This window comes from Sesamum indicum, linkage group LG8, assembly GCF_026168435.1.
Source record: "Sesamum indicum cultivar Baizhima isolate 11 linkage group LG8, ASM2616843v1, whole genome shotgun sequence".
NCBI classification, from domain to species: Eukaryota; Viridiplantae; Streptophyta; class Magnoliopsida; order Lamiales; family Pedaliaceae; genus Sesamum; species Sesamum indicum.
Window position 1 is genome coordinate 3,788,582 of NC_142664.1, and position 12,635 is coordinate 3,801,216.

At 35.5% G+C, this 12,635-nt stretch overlaps 3 protein-coding genes across 3 annotated transcripts; 1 reads left to right on the plus strand and 2 right to left on the minus strand.

Annotated features, from left to right (window-relative positions):
* Nucleotides 1–906: 906 nt before the first annotated feature.
* Nucleotides 907–5,607, minus strand: LOC105167682 (uncharacterized). The gene is made up of 5 exons (XM_011087483.3): nt 4,819–5,607; nt 4,112–4,711; nt 2,059–2,601; nt 1,477–1,765; nt 907–1,310 (listed from the first exon to the last, which is right to left on the minus strand). Exons 1-5 carry the CDS (start codon nt 5,494–5,496, stop codon nt 1,288–1,290), a joined length of 2,133 nt encoding a protein of 710 aa, XP_011085785.3. The 5' UTR covers nt 5,497–5,607; the 3' UTR covers nt 907–1,287.
* A 2,471-nt stretch (nt 5,608–8,078) lies between these two features.
* LOC105167739 (protein IAL1-like) lies at nt 8,079–9,037 on the plus strand. The gene is made up of 2 exons (XM_011087560.3): nt 8,079–8,824; nt 8,935–9,037. The coding sequence occupies exons 1-2, from the start codon at nt 8,079–8,081 to the stop codon at nt 9,035–9,037; spliced, it is 849 nt and encodes a 282-aa protein (XP_011085862.3).
* Nucleotides 9,038–11,338: 2,301 nt separating this feature from the next.
* LOC105167740 (uncharacterized) lies at nt 11,339–12,250 on the minus strand. The gene has a single exon (XM_011087561.1). The coding sequence runs from the start codon at nt 12,248–12,250 to the stop codon at nt 11,339–11,341; it is 912 nt and encodes a 303-aa protein (XP_011085863.1).
* Nucleotides 12,251–12,635: the final 385 nt, after the last annotated feature.

Genomic DNA, 12,635 nt, shown 5'->3' on the forward strand with positions numbered 1-12,635 from the left:
GTTTTCGTTTTTATATAACTAGTGTATATATAATAAATAATTTTTATATTTTAAAATATATTGTAAAGAAAAATTAAAATGTTTATCTAAAAAAACCAAAATAACTATCTAAAGCAAATTTATCACCTATGAATATTTTTGCTCATTTCTCACATCACCTGGGTAAATTGCATCTTTTCCTTTCGTTCTAATTCACAGATAATTTCTTAAGTAAAAAATGAAAAGCATATTTCCGAACACTTAAATACTTTTTAGTAACTCCATTAAAAAAGTAAGTTGATTTTTTTATTTATATTTCTATTTATTGTCCATTTCTTGCGTACAAGATATACTTGTTTGATGCACCACTTGTATGCTTTACAGCAATGATTTTGCGCAATAAACCATCTAAGTCCATGCACGTAAGCTGTTTGATAAAATTACTAATCTCAGCGCATGACCTTCAATTTGGTGGGGGCTGTTAGGGGCAACCCAAGGAGCTGCACGCGGCTTCTAGTGATCACTTCATCCAGAACATCTGTTGTTTTAAAGCTGAGACTCAATATTTTGACTATAGGGCTAAAATTCGGGCGCTTGGCCTCACTGTGAACAGCTAGTAAAGATGACAAACAACCATTTACAACATTGTGGCATCATATTCGTTAAAGTTATCGTGCTTTGAAGTCGATTGGGGTTAGAACAGAAAACAGATCAAGTTACTAAATAGTTGATTGAAGAACGATCATTATCCAAGCTTAGTTGGTAAAATATATTAAACCAAACTCAAATACACATTTTTGTTTGATGAGATCCCAAATTCTGCTCGAAGTCAACTCAAAAATGGTTACATATGCACAAGAAATGATAATAGTATGGACTCAGTCCCTCCTTCAAGAACTGAATCAACAACCAAACCAAACTCAAATATAACATAGAAAGAATGAACATTTGTATACAAAGGAATAATGGAAGTTTCATAGACATCCCCAGCATGAGTTATTATGTCTGCTGAGAAGAGATCATTTGCAAAAGCATAAAACACAAGGAATAATACTGTACAGTTTTAGATGGACATGGGGAAGTAAATGGCCAACTAACCAAGATTCAGGGACTATGAAAGTAACAGTACCGCACAACAAATTTAACACCCTCGAGTTCCCCATGTTGGATGACAGAAATCACTGAATATCCTTATATATGATGAAGGAATAGAAGAGCCGAACACCAAGTTATCTGAGTAGAGTTTGTGCCTGCTCCGCCGGAGCAAGATCAGGACTATGGTCATATGCATACAGAAACAAACAGTCGTCATTCCTGAAACTCTCTCACCGCTGCGAAAGAATGACAGAGGTTTATTGTTAACTGACTGCTACATGTATAAAATTCAGGTTAGCCATATATATATATATAAAAGAATCAATTCAATAACAAAATCACATATAAACAATTGAGCATCATAATAATGTAACTTTTTAAGAGAAGCTCATGTGTTTGAACCTCTGGATGTTGGTGGAACTACGACAACATGCATAGTTGGTTTATTGGGAGGCAGAGCCAACCGAAGTGGATATAGCTTTCCATTGATGAGGTTCCGTGAACACACGATTATATCCTTGAGCCCTGTTTCTTCCTCCAACTTTTGAGTCAATTCCTCCAACCCAAACCCTTTAAAGTGAAATGAAGGCGCATTCTTGTCATCACCGAAGTCCCCATCATCATCCGCGACACAGTAATATATTAGCCTACCTTCGGATTTCATTGGTGGATCTTCATGTTTACCGCTCAACTGATTGTTTAAAAAAAGAGTATAAGTATTTGTAAGTAATAACAAGCTACATACAAACATGCATTACTGAACTAGACGTGTTCATGAGTTAGCATAATTACTGATAATATCCCTTGTTCTTCTGAAATTATCAAAAATCTATCTTCTATCCAACCACATACATATATAACCATCTCATTTCATTTAAACATAGGTAAGAAAAATTAATGAGATTATTAAATACGATCTACGAGCTTAAAATATCAAAGAGTTGTGAACTTATTTTAAAACTATGTCGTTGTAGAAGAACTAACCCCAGGACTTGAAGAGATAAGATGGAAAGAAGAGTTGAGATCATCCTCCGACTCAGACGTCGAGACTTTGGGGGGGGATTTGGGACGGGTCTGCATAATGTCAACACTCCATAATATCCAATCATGATGTCTCTGAGGGACATCATGGGTGATGGAGTTTCTCCACGGCGGCAACCCTCCGTTTGCGCGCAAGTAGTTACCATACCTAGTTTTGAGCTTCACTAGCACTCTGTTAGCGTCGGTCACCGGCTCCCACTCGACAGACGAATCCAACTTCCTCGGGAGGCTCTGTATAACTTTCCTTCCCGTCACCCCCAGCCTGTGCTCCTCGTCCGACGCCGTTAGGTATTTGCCGTAACAGCTCTTCAGACGTATCACGGTATCCACTCCTTCCACGAATTCTACTGTCCATCTGACGGACTTATGAGTGCCATGACGATCTTGCACCACTTTTTCTTCGTCCGAATCTGCCATCAGGAACTTATCGTGAATGCTCCTCAGCCTCACGGTCCTGGCGTTCTTGAAGAACTCCATTCCAGAGACCTGTAATCATAAATGCATTGTGTTTGTATCGACGGATCTGCATTCGGAAAAATTCAAATTCACAACAGTAAAAATAAAAAATTATGCACTTTCCCCCATCTTACCTGCATTATGAGTGATCTACCGATAACGTATTAAAAATCGACGAAATCTGGAAAGGAATTTCGAAGAGATCAGCAGAAAATTTCGTTCGATCGAAAATCAAACGCTCGGCTCTTTAAAGGGGATAGAGGTGTGATTAATTGTTTGATTCTTTTTTTAAAAATGAATGATTGAAAGTGAAGGTTGGTTATAACCTTATGTTGGATTTTTGACTTTGTGCAGCATGTGATTCAACTGTTATGGACAAGCCACACCCCCACCCACATTCATCAGATTTGGGAGAGGTTTTGTTTTTGATAAGCTCAAAATCATTTTATTGAGGCGAGTTTAAAATTAAGAGTTAATTATAGCTGGACCCCTTTTAAAAATATAAATTACATTTTACTTTAAGAAAAAAATTAAAATTACATTCACCCCCTTCAAAAATTTAGTATTTACACTTGACTAACCTCATTAGGATTTTAAATAAATAATAAGTAATCTGATCATTACTACAAACATATTGGCATTCTGTCTGAATTTTCAAATGTTGCCTTTCCTATTTTGTTCAACTAAATAACTTAAGACATACTTAGAAGTTAGAAGATTGGACGGAAGAATTTCATATATATCAGCCCAATTTTTTATAAATACTTTTATTAAATTTATAAAGTGTTATGATTTTTAAAATATATTACCTAATTATTTTTTATAAAATAATATTATGGATACTAAGATATATTAGCCACGACAATCTTGCGATTTATATCAACAAATCTGAAAGAATATACTAAAATTTTAAAAACATTAATTAAGATTTTCTTTTGCTTGTAGTAAATAAGTTAATAAATTCTCAACATATTATTAATTTATTAAATACTTTTTAATGTTATATATGTTTTTTTTTTTGTGAAAGAATTTGATGAATGATGCATGTATTGACTTAGTTTTGGTCATGGTTCGCCCACCTCACCAAACTCTCAATAGGACAAATTTTAGTCCGTACCAATTGCCAGGACAATATAAAGGGTGCAAAGTAATACTTTTCGTCCCATAATACAATGATAATAATAATAATAATAATACATATACATATATCACTAGCATTGAGTTATTATATTAAATAAGAAAATAATTTCGAAAAGGATTTTTTAAAAATAAATCCTACTTCAAATACTCTGGAAAATAAATGAAAGCTTTTATTTTTGTACAACGAGATTAAATATTTATTAAAATGTATTTTTTGCCATTAACTAGGGTGAGGTGGTATTTTTGGTGGAATTTCAATTTTGAATTTACAATTAAAAATATAAATTTTGAAAAAACTAACACATTTTATCTAGTTTTAGTCGGAAAATGTTAATTTTGAGATCAAATGGGTAGAAGAAGACCGACACATTATGAGGGAAAAAAAGAAAAAGAAAAATACCTCTTTGATGGAGTCATTCCCGGACTTGCAGTACTGGATCATCGGCGACCCGGTATCCGGCGAACCCGAATAGTCATCCGCCAACGAAGAAAAGCTCGAAGCAGGCGATGACCAACCCGAATTTGAATCCAAATCCGATACCGCAATATCCACGATATCCACCCCCCATAACACCCAACTCTGTGTTGCAGTCCTGTGCGGCACATCGTGCGTGACAGAGTTCCTCCACGGCGGTGAGCCGCCGTTGGCTCTCAAGAACTTCCCCTCGCTTGTCATTAGCTTCACGTTTAGCCCTTCCTTTATGGGCTCCCACTCGATCGCAATGTCCGTTTTTGTTCCCGGCAGGGTTTGGAGGACCTTCTTCCCCGTCATGCCGAGAAGAAACGGTTCGTCTGCGGCGGTGAGGTACAGTCCGTGGCAGCTCTTCAGGCGGATTCGGTTGCTTTTGCCCTCCACGAACTCCACCGTCCAACGCGCGTTGTGCGACGCTCCGTTACGGCTTTGACGGACTGTTTGTTCGTCGTCGTCGGCTAGTAAGTATTTCCCCAGGTGGCTCTGGAGCCGTACTGCTTTTGCTTTGTTGAAAAACTCCATTCCATCCTGTTGAAATTTTCCAAAAGAACATCATTTCAAGCTTATTCTCAAGTCTGATAAACAGCAAAAGTTATATAATTGCTTAACGGAACGGAAGATTCGATGTCGTTTACCTGTCTTCCGCTATTGCGAGAAGACCTGTGATCAGTTCCAATAGACGGCCACCGTTTCTGAGAGACGATAGACGACTCCCATACCCGCTCGGACGCAGCAGACATCACCCGGCTTTCAGAGATAACTGATGGCGTGCAGGGCGAGCTTGGGAACGAATGATCTTGATCCTGTATAGAAGAATTAAAACTCGAAGCGTTGCTGGGCAAATACTCATCGTCTAATACAGAAACATCCACCATATCAACATCCCACAACACCCAATCTTGAGTTGCAGTTCTGTGTGGAAGATCATGAGTTACAGAGTTTCTCCACGGCGGCGTTGCGCCGTTGGCCCTCAAGAACTTACCTCCTTTAGTCCTTAACTTCACTCTGTACCCCTCCTTGATGGGCTCCCACTCAATAGAAGCATCTTTCTTTGTATCTGGAATGGTTTGGAGTACCTTTTTGCCAGTCATTCCGAGGAGAAAAGCCTCATCGGAGGCGGTGAGGTAGCGGCCATGGCAGCCCTTGAGGCGGATAACGTGAGGATTGCCGTCAACGAGCTCCACCGCCCATCGGGCCTTTCTTGATGCTCCATTGCGGCTTTGGCGGACGGTTTGTTCGTCGTCATCAGCAACTAAGTATTTGTCGAGATGGCTCTTAAGCCTCACGGATTTGGCGTTGTTGAAAAACTCCATGATGAGCGAATTCTGCTTGTCGGGTTTATTTCTGGAAAGGCTGTGTTGTATGTTACTGTCTGGATTTTTGTTCTTTAAATCTGATCAAAAGGGCCTCTTTTGTATGATTAGGAGGGTTTAGGGCAGGAAGTTGTTGTGAATTGATAGGTTGACTAGGAAGTTTCTGAGAGGCTCAAGGAGTTGCGGTTGCTGACTTTTCTGTAAGTTGAATGCAAGTTGGTAGGGACTGTGACTATTTTTATTTTTTTATTTTTATAATAGTCTTATGCACAAATTTTAATGGAAAACAATTATTTTATTAATTAAGCCAACATGTATTAATATATTGATAAAGATTTTATGATAAGGTGTACACCATATTGATGGGGAATACATTTAGGGCAATCAATTCAAGCACTCACCAAACACATGTCAAGCATTAAGTTAGATCATTTTTCTCTTGAATTCCCTCCAAAAGGTCTTTTCCACAACAATTTGAGGGTCGTTTGTTACTACTTAGCACATTTAATGAGGAGTGCAAAATTCACTTTTACCCCATAATTAATTATCTACACGACTACTGTATACTTCTGTCGAGATCAATTTAGTAACTACATATGACCCTAAAAAAATGTGGTCTCCTTTCATTTTCCTCTTGTGGAAATGTCTATTTTGTCTTATTATAAATTTTTAAATCAGACGTGGTATTATGGAATTTATACAACATACGTTAAATTATTGTAATGCTCCGAACAATGTGATAATATGAGCTAAGAGTAGTAAAACCCAATATCTATAAATTCATTCACTATTTTCAAACTTTTACTTCTAAGTCCGTTCAGATGTGGGATTTAATTTCAATATATATGACGTGAAGGGAATTAACCATTTCCTATTTATATCAATATCACCCTATATATAGACTTTCTTGGGAAAGAATTGAAATGTCAAATGAAGACCTAATCAAATCATATGTACATGACATAGTGAGAATTAAAGGACACATCAATTTAAATCTATATTGTGTTGACTCAATCTCTATACCATTAGATTTAACTTTGTACTTGGTGCGTACCAGAAATTTTTTTACTAATATCTTCTATAGTAGTACAGTCATGAGATCAATAATTTTATACGTGTTAATATTATCAGTGGTCATATGCGTATGATTAGTAAACGAATATTTAGATCTTTATGATGAAAATGTACCAACCAATATAGTTACTTTAAATTGAATGAGATAGTGTGAATTAAAATTAACGTCAAAAATTATATTTATTGCTTTCGCAAATAATTATCCCTTTCACTAGTTGACTTTTAGAAAACTTCTATTTGTGTACATTTAGAATTAATCATTTTATCGATTTTAATCAATTATTTATTTTTAATAAATAAATATAATAAAAAATTAATCCTAAAAATTAGAATTTATTTAAAAATAAATACAAATTGGATTAGTCTCCTAATTTTAAAGTTCTTGGAATTTATTATAGATGAACACTGATCCTGAAGGTCGGATCTGTTTCGATAAATGTAAATTTAATTTTTAATTTAAAATAGATGAAATATTTTAACCAATTTTTTCTTGAAAATTAAATATAAAAAAGAAAAAGAAAAAGCATCAGTGAAAGAAACTTGGCCTTTGGCATTCACTTGAAGAAAAGTTCAGTGAAACAAACCTTATCTGCTGTCAACAAACTGTTATATCACATCATTATAACTCACGGCTGCAAATTATTTCTCTAAAAGGGATAAATTTCTATTCCGTGCACATATTCAAAGACAGATTTTCAATACAAATGATTTTAGTTATTAGGTTAAATTACAACGACATTTTTTTTAGGTTTAACATGATTATTGATATCTCTATGTTATTTGAAAAATTATCAATACACATTCTGATTTTAACGGTCGTCTAACAATTAGACCATTTCGTTAGTCTCCATTAGGTTGTCATCCATTTTTTGTGGTGAACGGATCAAAATGCCCTTATGGACTAAGTATTATAGTTTTAATTATTTTTTATAATTTTTTTATTGATTAAGTGGATTATTTTTTATCCACTTCTTTTATTTTTTTGAAAAAGAAAAGAAATAGAATAAAGATATAGTTGACAGTTCATATATCCATCCAAAAATTGCATAATTTAATAAAAAAATAAAAAATATTAATAATTTTTCAAACAAAGAGAATTATTCATAAATATGCCAAATCTCAGTAAAGTTTGATTGTAATTTTACCCTAAATTACTATTTGGTACACATTATTGAGACGGATTTTCGCTGCAAATTTTGTTTTGGTAAGAAATAAGAAGTCCACACGCTGGGTTATTGCCTTTTGACTGAAATATCCAAACCCAAACACCCAAACACAACCAATTACAATTTTAACCTACGACTGTTGGACAGTCTTCTAAACTCCCCGATGGATCGGAATTTGAAATAGTTTACCAAGTCATCCGATCCCAACAAACACCTCCACGTGTATACCGAACACTGAATTCTTGATTTCTGCAGGTCTTATCCCTACCTACATGTAAGTACTCTCTCCCCATTCTTGATCAAGATTCTTGCTTCCTATCACATGTATTACCCCTCATTAACATGACTGTTAAAGGCGGCACGACCCCGGCCTGCGCTGCGTGCAAGTACCAACGGCGAAAGTGCACCCCCACTTGCCCCCTCGCCCCATATTTCCCTGCCAACCAGCCTAAGATGTTCCAAAACGTGCACCGTTTGTTCGGAGTGTCCAACATTACCAAAACGATCAACAACTTGAAGACTAAGGACCAGAGAGAGGATGCTATGAAGTCCATCATATATGAGGCTGAAATGCGAGAAAGGTTTCCTGTTTATGGTTGTTCCGTGATCATATGCCAGCTCCGTCTCCAGCTGCAGTATGCCCTTGAAGAGCTTAGATACGTTTATTCCCATCTCGGTGCGTGTAGGGAACAAATGAATAAGCAGGTGGATCATCATCCTTCAGAATGCTGGCCTTCGGCACAATTGGAATTCGGCTCGTGCTTGAGCAGTGACATGCCAACGGCGTTCCAGAGACCGTCGGTTGGCAGTGAAACGCCTTATGGAGTCAACCAATTTTTCTTGAATGACTGTAGTGGCTTTTACGCTGAGTCGTCACCGGATAGTCTGCCTAGGCCGTTACTTGGTTTCGAGCCTTGTTCCGATACGATGAGCAATAACAACTTGACCGCGGTTCAAGCACAGATGGAATCAATCAGCATCCAACAAGAGAGGAATGCGTTCTTTCAGGATTTCCAAGGCATGCCGTTTAATACAACTATTGATGACAGACAGTCTTATATTGAAACTAAGGATGCATTTGAATCTAGGTACATATTTTCCTCTTCACATCCATTCTTTTTTCAAGAACAATATGCATATTTTTCTCCAAATTTATGATTATATATATACTGATTTGGCATGAAAATTTCATGAGCAGCTCAGAGTCGTCGTTAAAGGATACAACACAATCGGTGGAGCAGATCTCCCAGAGGGACCTCAAGACTGCGGCAGCGGGCTTCAGTCTCACTACAGTGAATTAGAATGACAGGAAACTGTTTTTTGAGTTTCTGATAGGGTTTTCCGTTCTAGCTCTCTTCTTTTTGTCATAGTTTTGGTGGGACATTCTTAAATTTTGGGCTAGTTTCCTAGTACCTGTACATTCTGAGATCTGTATCACATTTTTAATAAATCACAATTTTCATTTTTTTTTTCAACTGAAGCAGAGAACGGAATGGGTAGTATACTATATATCAAGAAATTAAAGGGACGTCAAAATAGTTCCTAAAAGCAAATTGTCAAACATAGAGCGAGTAGTGAACGCTGTATTATACGTACGGCATTATTAATTTTACTACTCAAAAGTACGTACAAAATATTGGCAAAAAATACGGTGATGGCAAATATATGTACGTAGTACGTACCCTTGATATGTACGTGTGTACAGTATTTAATAATAAAAAGTAGAAAAGATAAAATTGACAAAATCTACTCATAATGTTTGAATTTATTTTCTGAGTGTTTTGTTGTATTTTGTGGAGATAGAGAGAGAAAAACAAAGATAAATAAGTGTGTGTTAGAAATAATATGTATGTTTGGATTTATTTTTGGAGATAATTTAAAATAAGTATGGTATGTTTAATGCTGTGTTTTGGGAGACAAAAATTATTATTCATTATCAAATCATTGTCAAATCATGTCTTTTTATATATACTTATGTATATATATGTGTGTATATATATATATGTATTTATTTATGCTAAAACAATTTAAACCATTTAGATAAGGTGTTTCTGGATGATGACAAACATTGAGTATGTTTTGAGATAACTTAAAAATGAAAACAAACATAGTGACTATATTTTTATAGATAACTGACAAATTAAAAATATAATATTACCATGTATGAATCAATTATATTTATATGGAAGTTGGAATTTTGAAATGCACAAAGAATTTGTTGCCAACTTGCCATATAGATTTGGATTCTATCCAACTTCTCAGCCGTTATTTTTCAATTTTTTTTAAATTATGTACGTGCACATTTTATACCTAAGAAATGCATTTTAACCAATAGAGTTATCAAATAGTTAGCAATAGGAGTGACAGATGAGTCGAGCCGGCTCGCGAGTTTTTTTATTTTTATATATATTTTTATTTTTAAAATTTTTATATAATTAATTTCATATTTAATACTTTATTAATTTTATACTCAAAATTGATTATATATTATAATTATTAATCAATTTCATACATTTTATTTTGAATAATAATAAATTATGATACTTTTATTTATACATTTAATCTTTATATAAAAATAAATTTAATCAACAACTTAGTAAATTATAATATTTTTTTAATTAAAATTATTATTGAATATGACACACATAAATTTTATGTTATACTTTAATATATATTTGTATTATGTTATACTTTTTTTAATTGACGGGTAATTCACTTATGATATTTTTATCAATTTCTGAGTTTTAGATTTATATCAAAATACATACTATGCATTATGCAATCTATTTTATTCCTTATAAATTTATGTCGAAATTTAGTGATTCCTATGAATTAATCTAAAAGTAATGATTAAAATTCGAGCACCCGATTCATACCAAATTTAAATATATATAAGACTGTGTCCATTAGATAATATGAGACGGTGTGATTTAAAATCACATGGTCTCATTCAACAATATTATGTCTTGAATGATTACTCTTATATTCCATATCTTACATCCATGTATCAAATAAATCTAAAACTTTATCAAATGTATTTTTCTGTAAGTTTGATCATATCCAACGATTTGATCTAAATTTTAATAGTACGATTAAACCATGTTGTTCTTGAGATGACAAAGGAGGCAGATAGGCGGGTGGCGCCGGTTCTGGACTATGAGAAAGAAAAGGGTGCAGCCGAATTTCGGTTGTAAGAGATAGAAGTCATTTGAGGATTTGTAGTCATGCTGGACTTCTTGAGCAGAATGTCTTACTTAAAAAGTTTGTGGGTCCAGTGTAAACTGCATCACTTTTCCTGTTTTATGTTTGTATGCTTGTTGGATCATCAACAGTTTCTACCTGCATTACAGAAAGAAACTATTTGTTTTCCTTGTCGTGTGATGATTGTTCTATTCGGAAATGCTAAATATCAAACACAACGCGTGCCACTCCGCTCTCTGCTTCAGTTGAAAAAGAATCAATATTGTCATTTACTAAAATGGGATACAGATCTCAGAATGTGCAAGTTCTAGGACACTAGCATCGTGCCACCGAAACTATGAATAAAAGAACTGGACTACAACGGAAAATCATATTCAGAAACTCAAGAAACCAGTTTCATCTCATTCTAATTCATGGTAGTGAGACTGAAGCCCGCAGCAGCAGTCTTGAGGTCCCTCTGGGAGATTTGATCCACTGATTGTGTTGTATCCTTCAGCGACGACTCTGAGCTGCTCATGAAAATTCAGTGTATAACCATGAATTTCGATAAAACATTCATGAGAAAGATTCAATATAAAAACAGGAAATATGTACCTAGATTCAAATGCCTCCTTAGTTTCACTATAAGACTGTGTGTCGCCTTCAAAATCCTGAAAGAACACATTCATCTCTTGTTGGATGTTGATTGATTCCATCTGTGCTTGAACCGCGGTTAAGTTGTTAACGCTCATCGTATCAGAACAAGGCTCAAAATCAAGCAATGGCCTAGCCAGATTATCCAGTGACGACTCAGCATAAAAACCACTTCCGTTGTTCAAGAAAAATTGGTTAATTCCATTAGGCATCTCATTGTCACCTGATTGTCTCTGGAACGCCATCGGCACGTCACTGCTCAAGCAGTAGGCCAAATCCAATTGTGACGAAGGCCAACACTCAGAAGGATAATCCACCTGCTTATCCAACTGTTTCCTGCACGTAGTGAGATGGGCGTGAACGTATCTAAGCTCTTCAAGAGCATATTGCAGCCGAAGGCGAAGCTCGCATATGATCACAGAACAACCATAGACAGGAAACCTCTCCCGTATTTCGGCCTCGTAGATGATGGACTTCATGGCATCCTCTTTCTGATCCTCAGTCTTCAAGCGGGTGAGCGTTTTGGTAATGTTAGACACTCCGAACAAACGGTGCACGTTTTGGAACATCTTAGACTGGTTGGCTGGAAAATATGGGGCGAGGGGGCAAGTAGGGCTGCACTTTCGTCGTTGGTACTTGCAAGCAGCGCAGGCCAGGGTCGTGCCGCCTTTAACAGTCATGTTAATGAGATCTAATACATGTGAATTGGGAGCAAGAATCTTTATCAAGAATGGGGAGAGAGTATTTGCATCTAGTAGAGAGAGAGAGAGAGAGAGAGAGAGAGAGAGAGAGAGAGGTCCTAATAGAAATCAAGAGTTGAGTTTTGTTGGGATTGCATGACCTGATAAACTATTTCGATTTCCGATCTGTTTGGGATTTTGGTTTTGAACTATAAAGAGTGACTGAGAGTCATAGGTTAAGATTGTCAAAATTTCTGTTTTTGTGTTTAGGTTTGAATAGAAAGGTACATAATGGAAGGAAAATCTTTAGCCAAATCAAAATTTTGTGGGATGAATTCAATTACAAAATAAGTGTAATACACATATTATGTGATATTAATTTTTT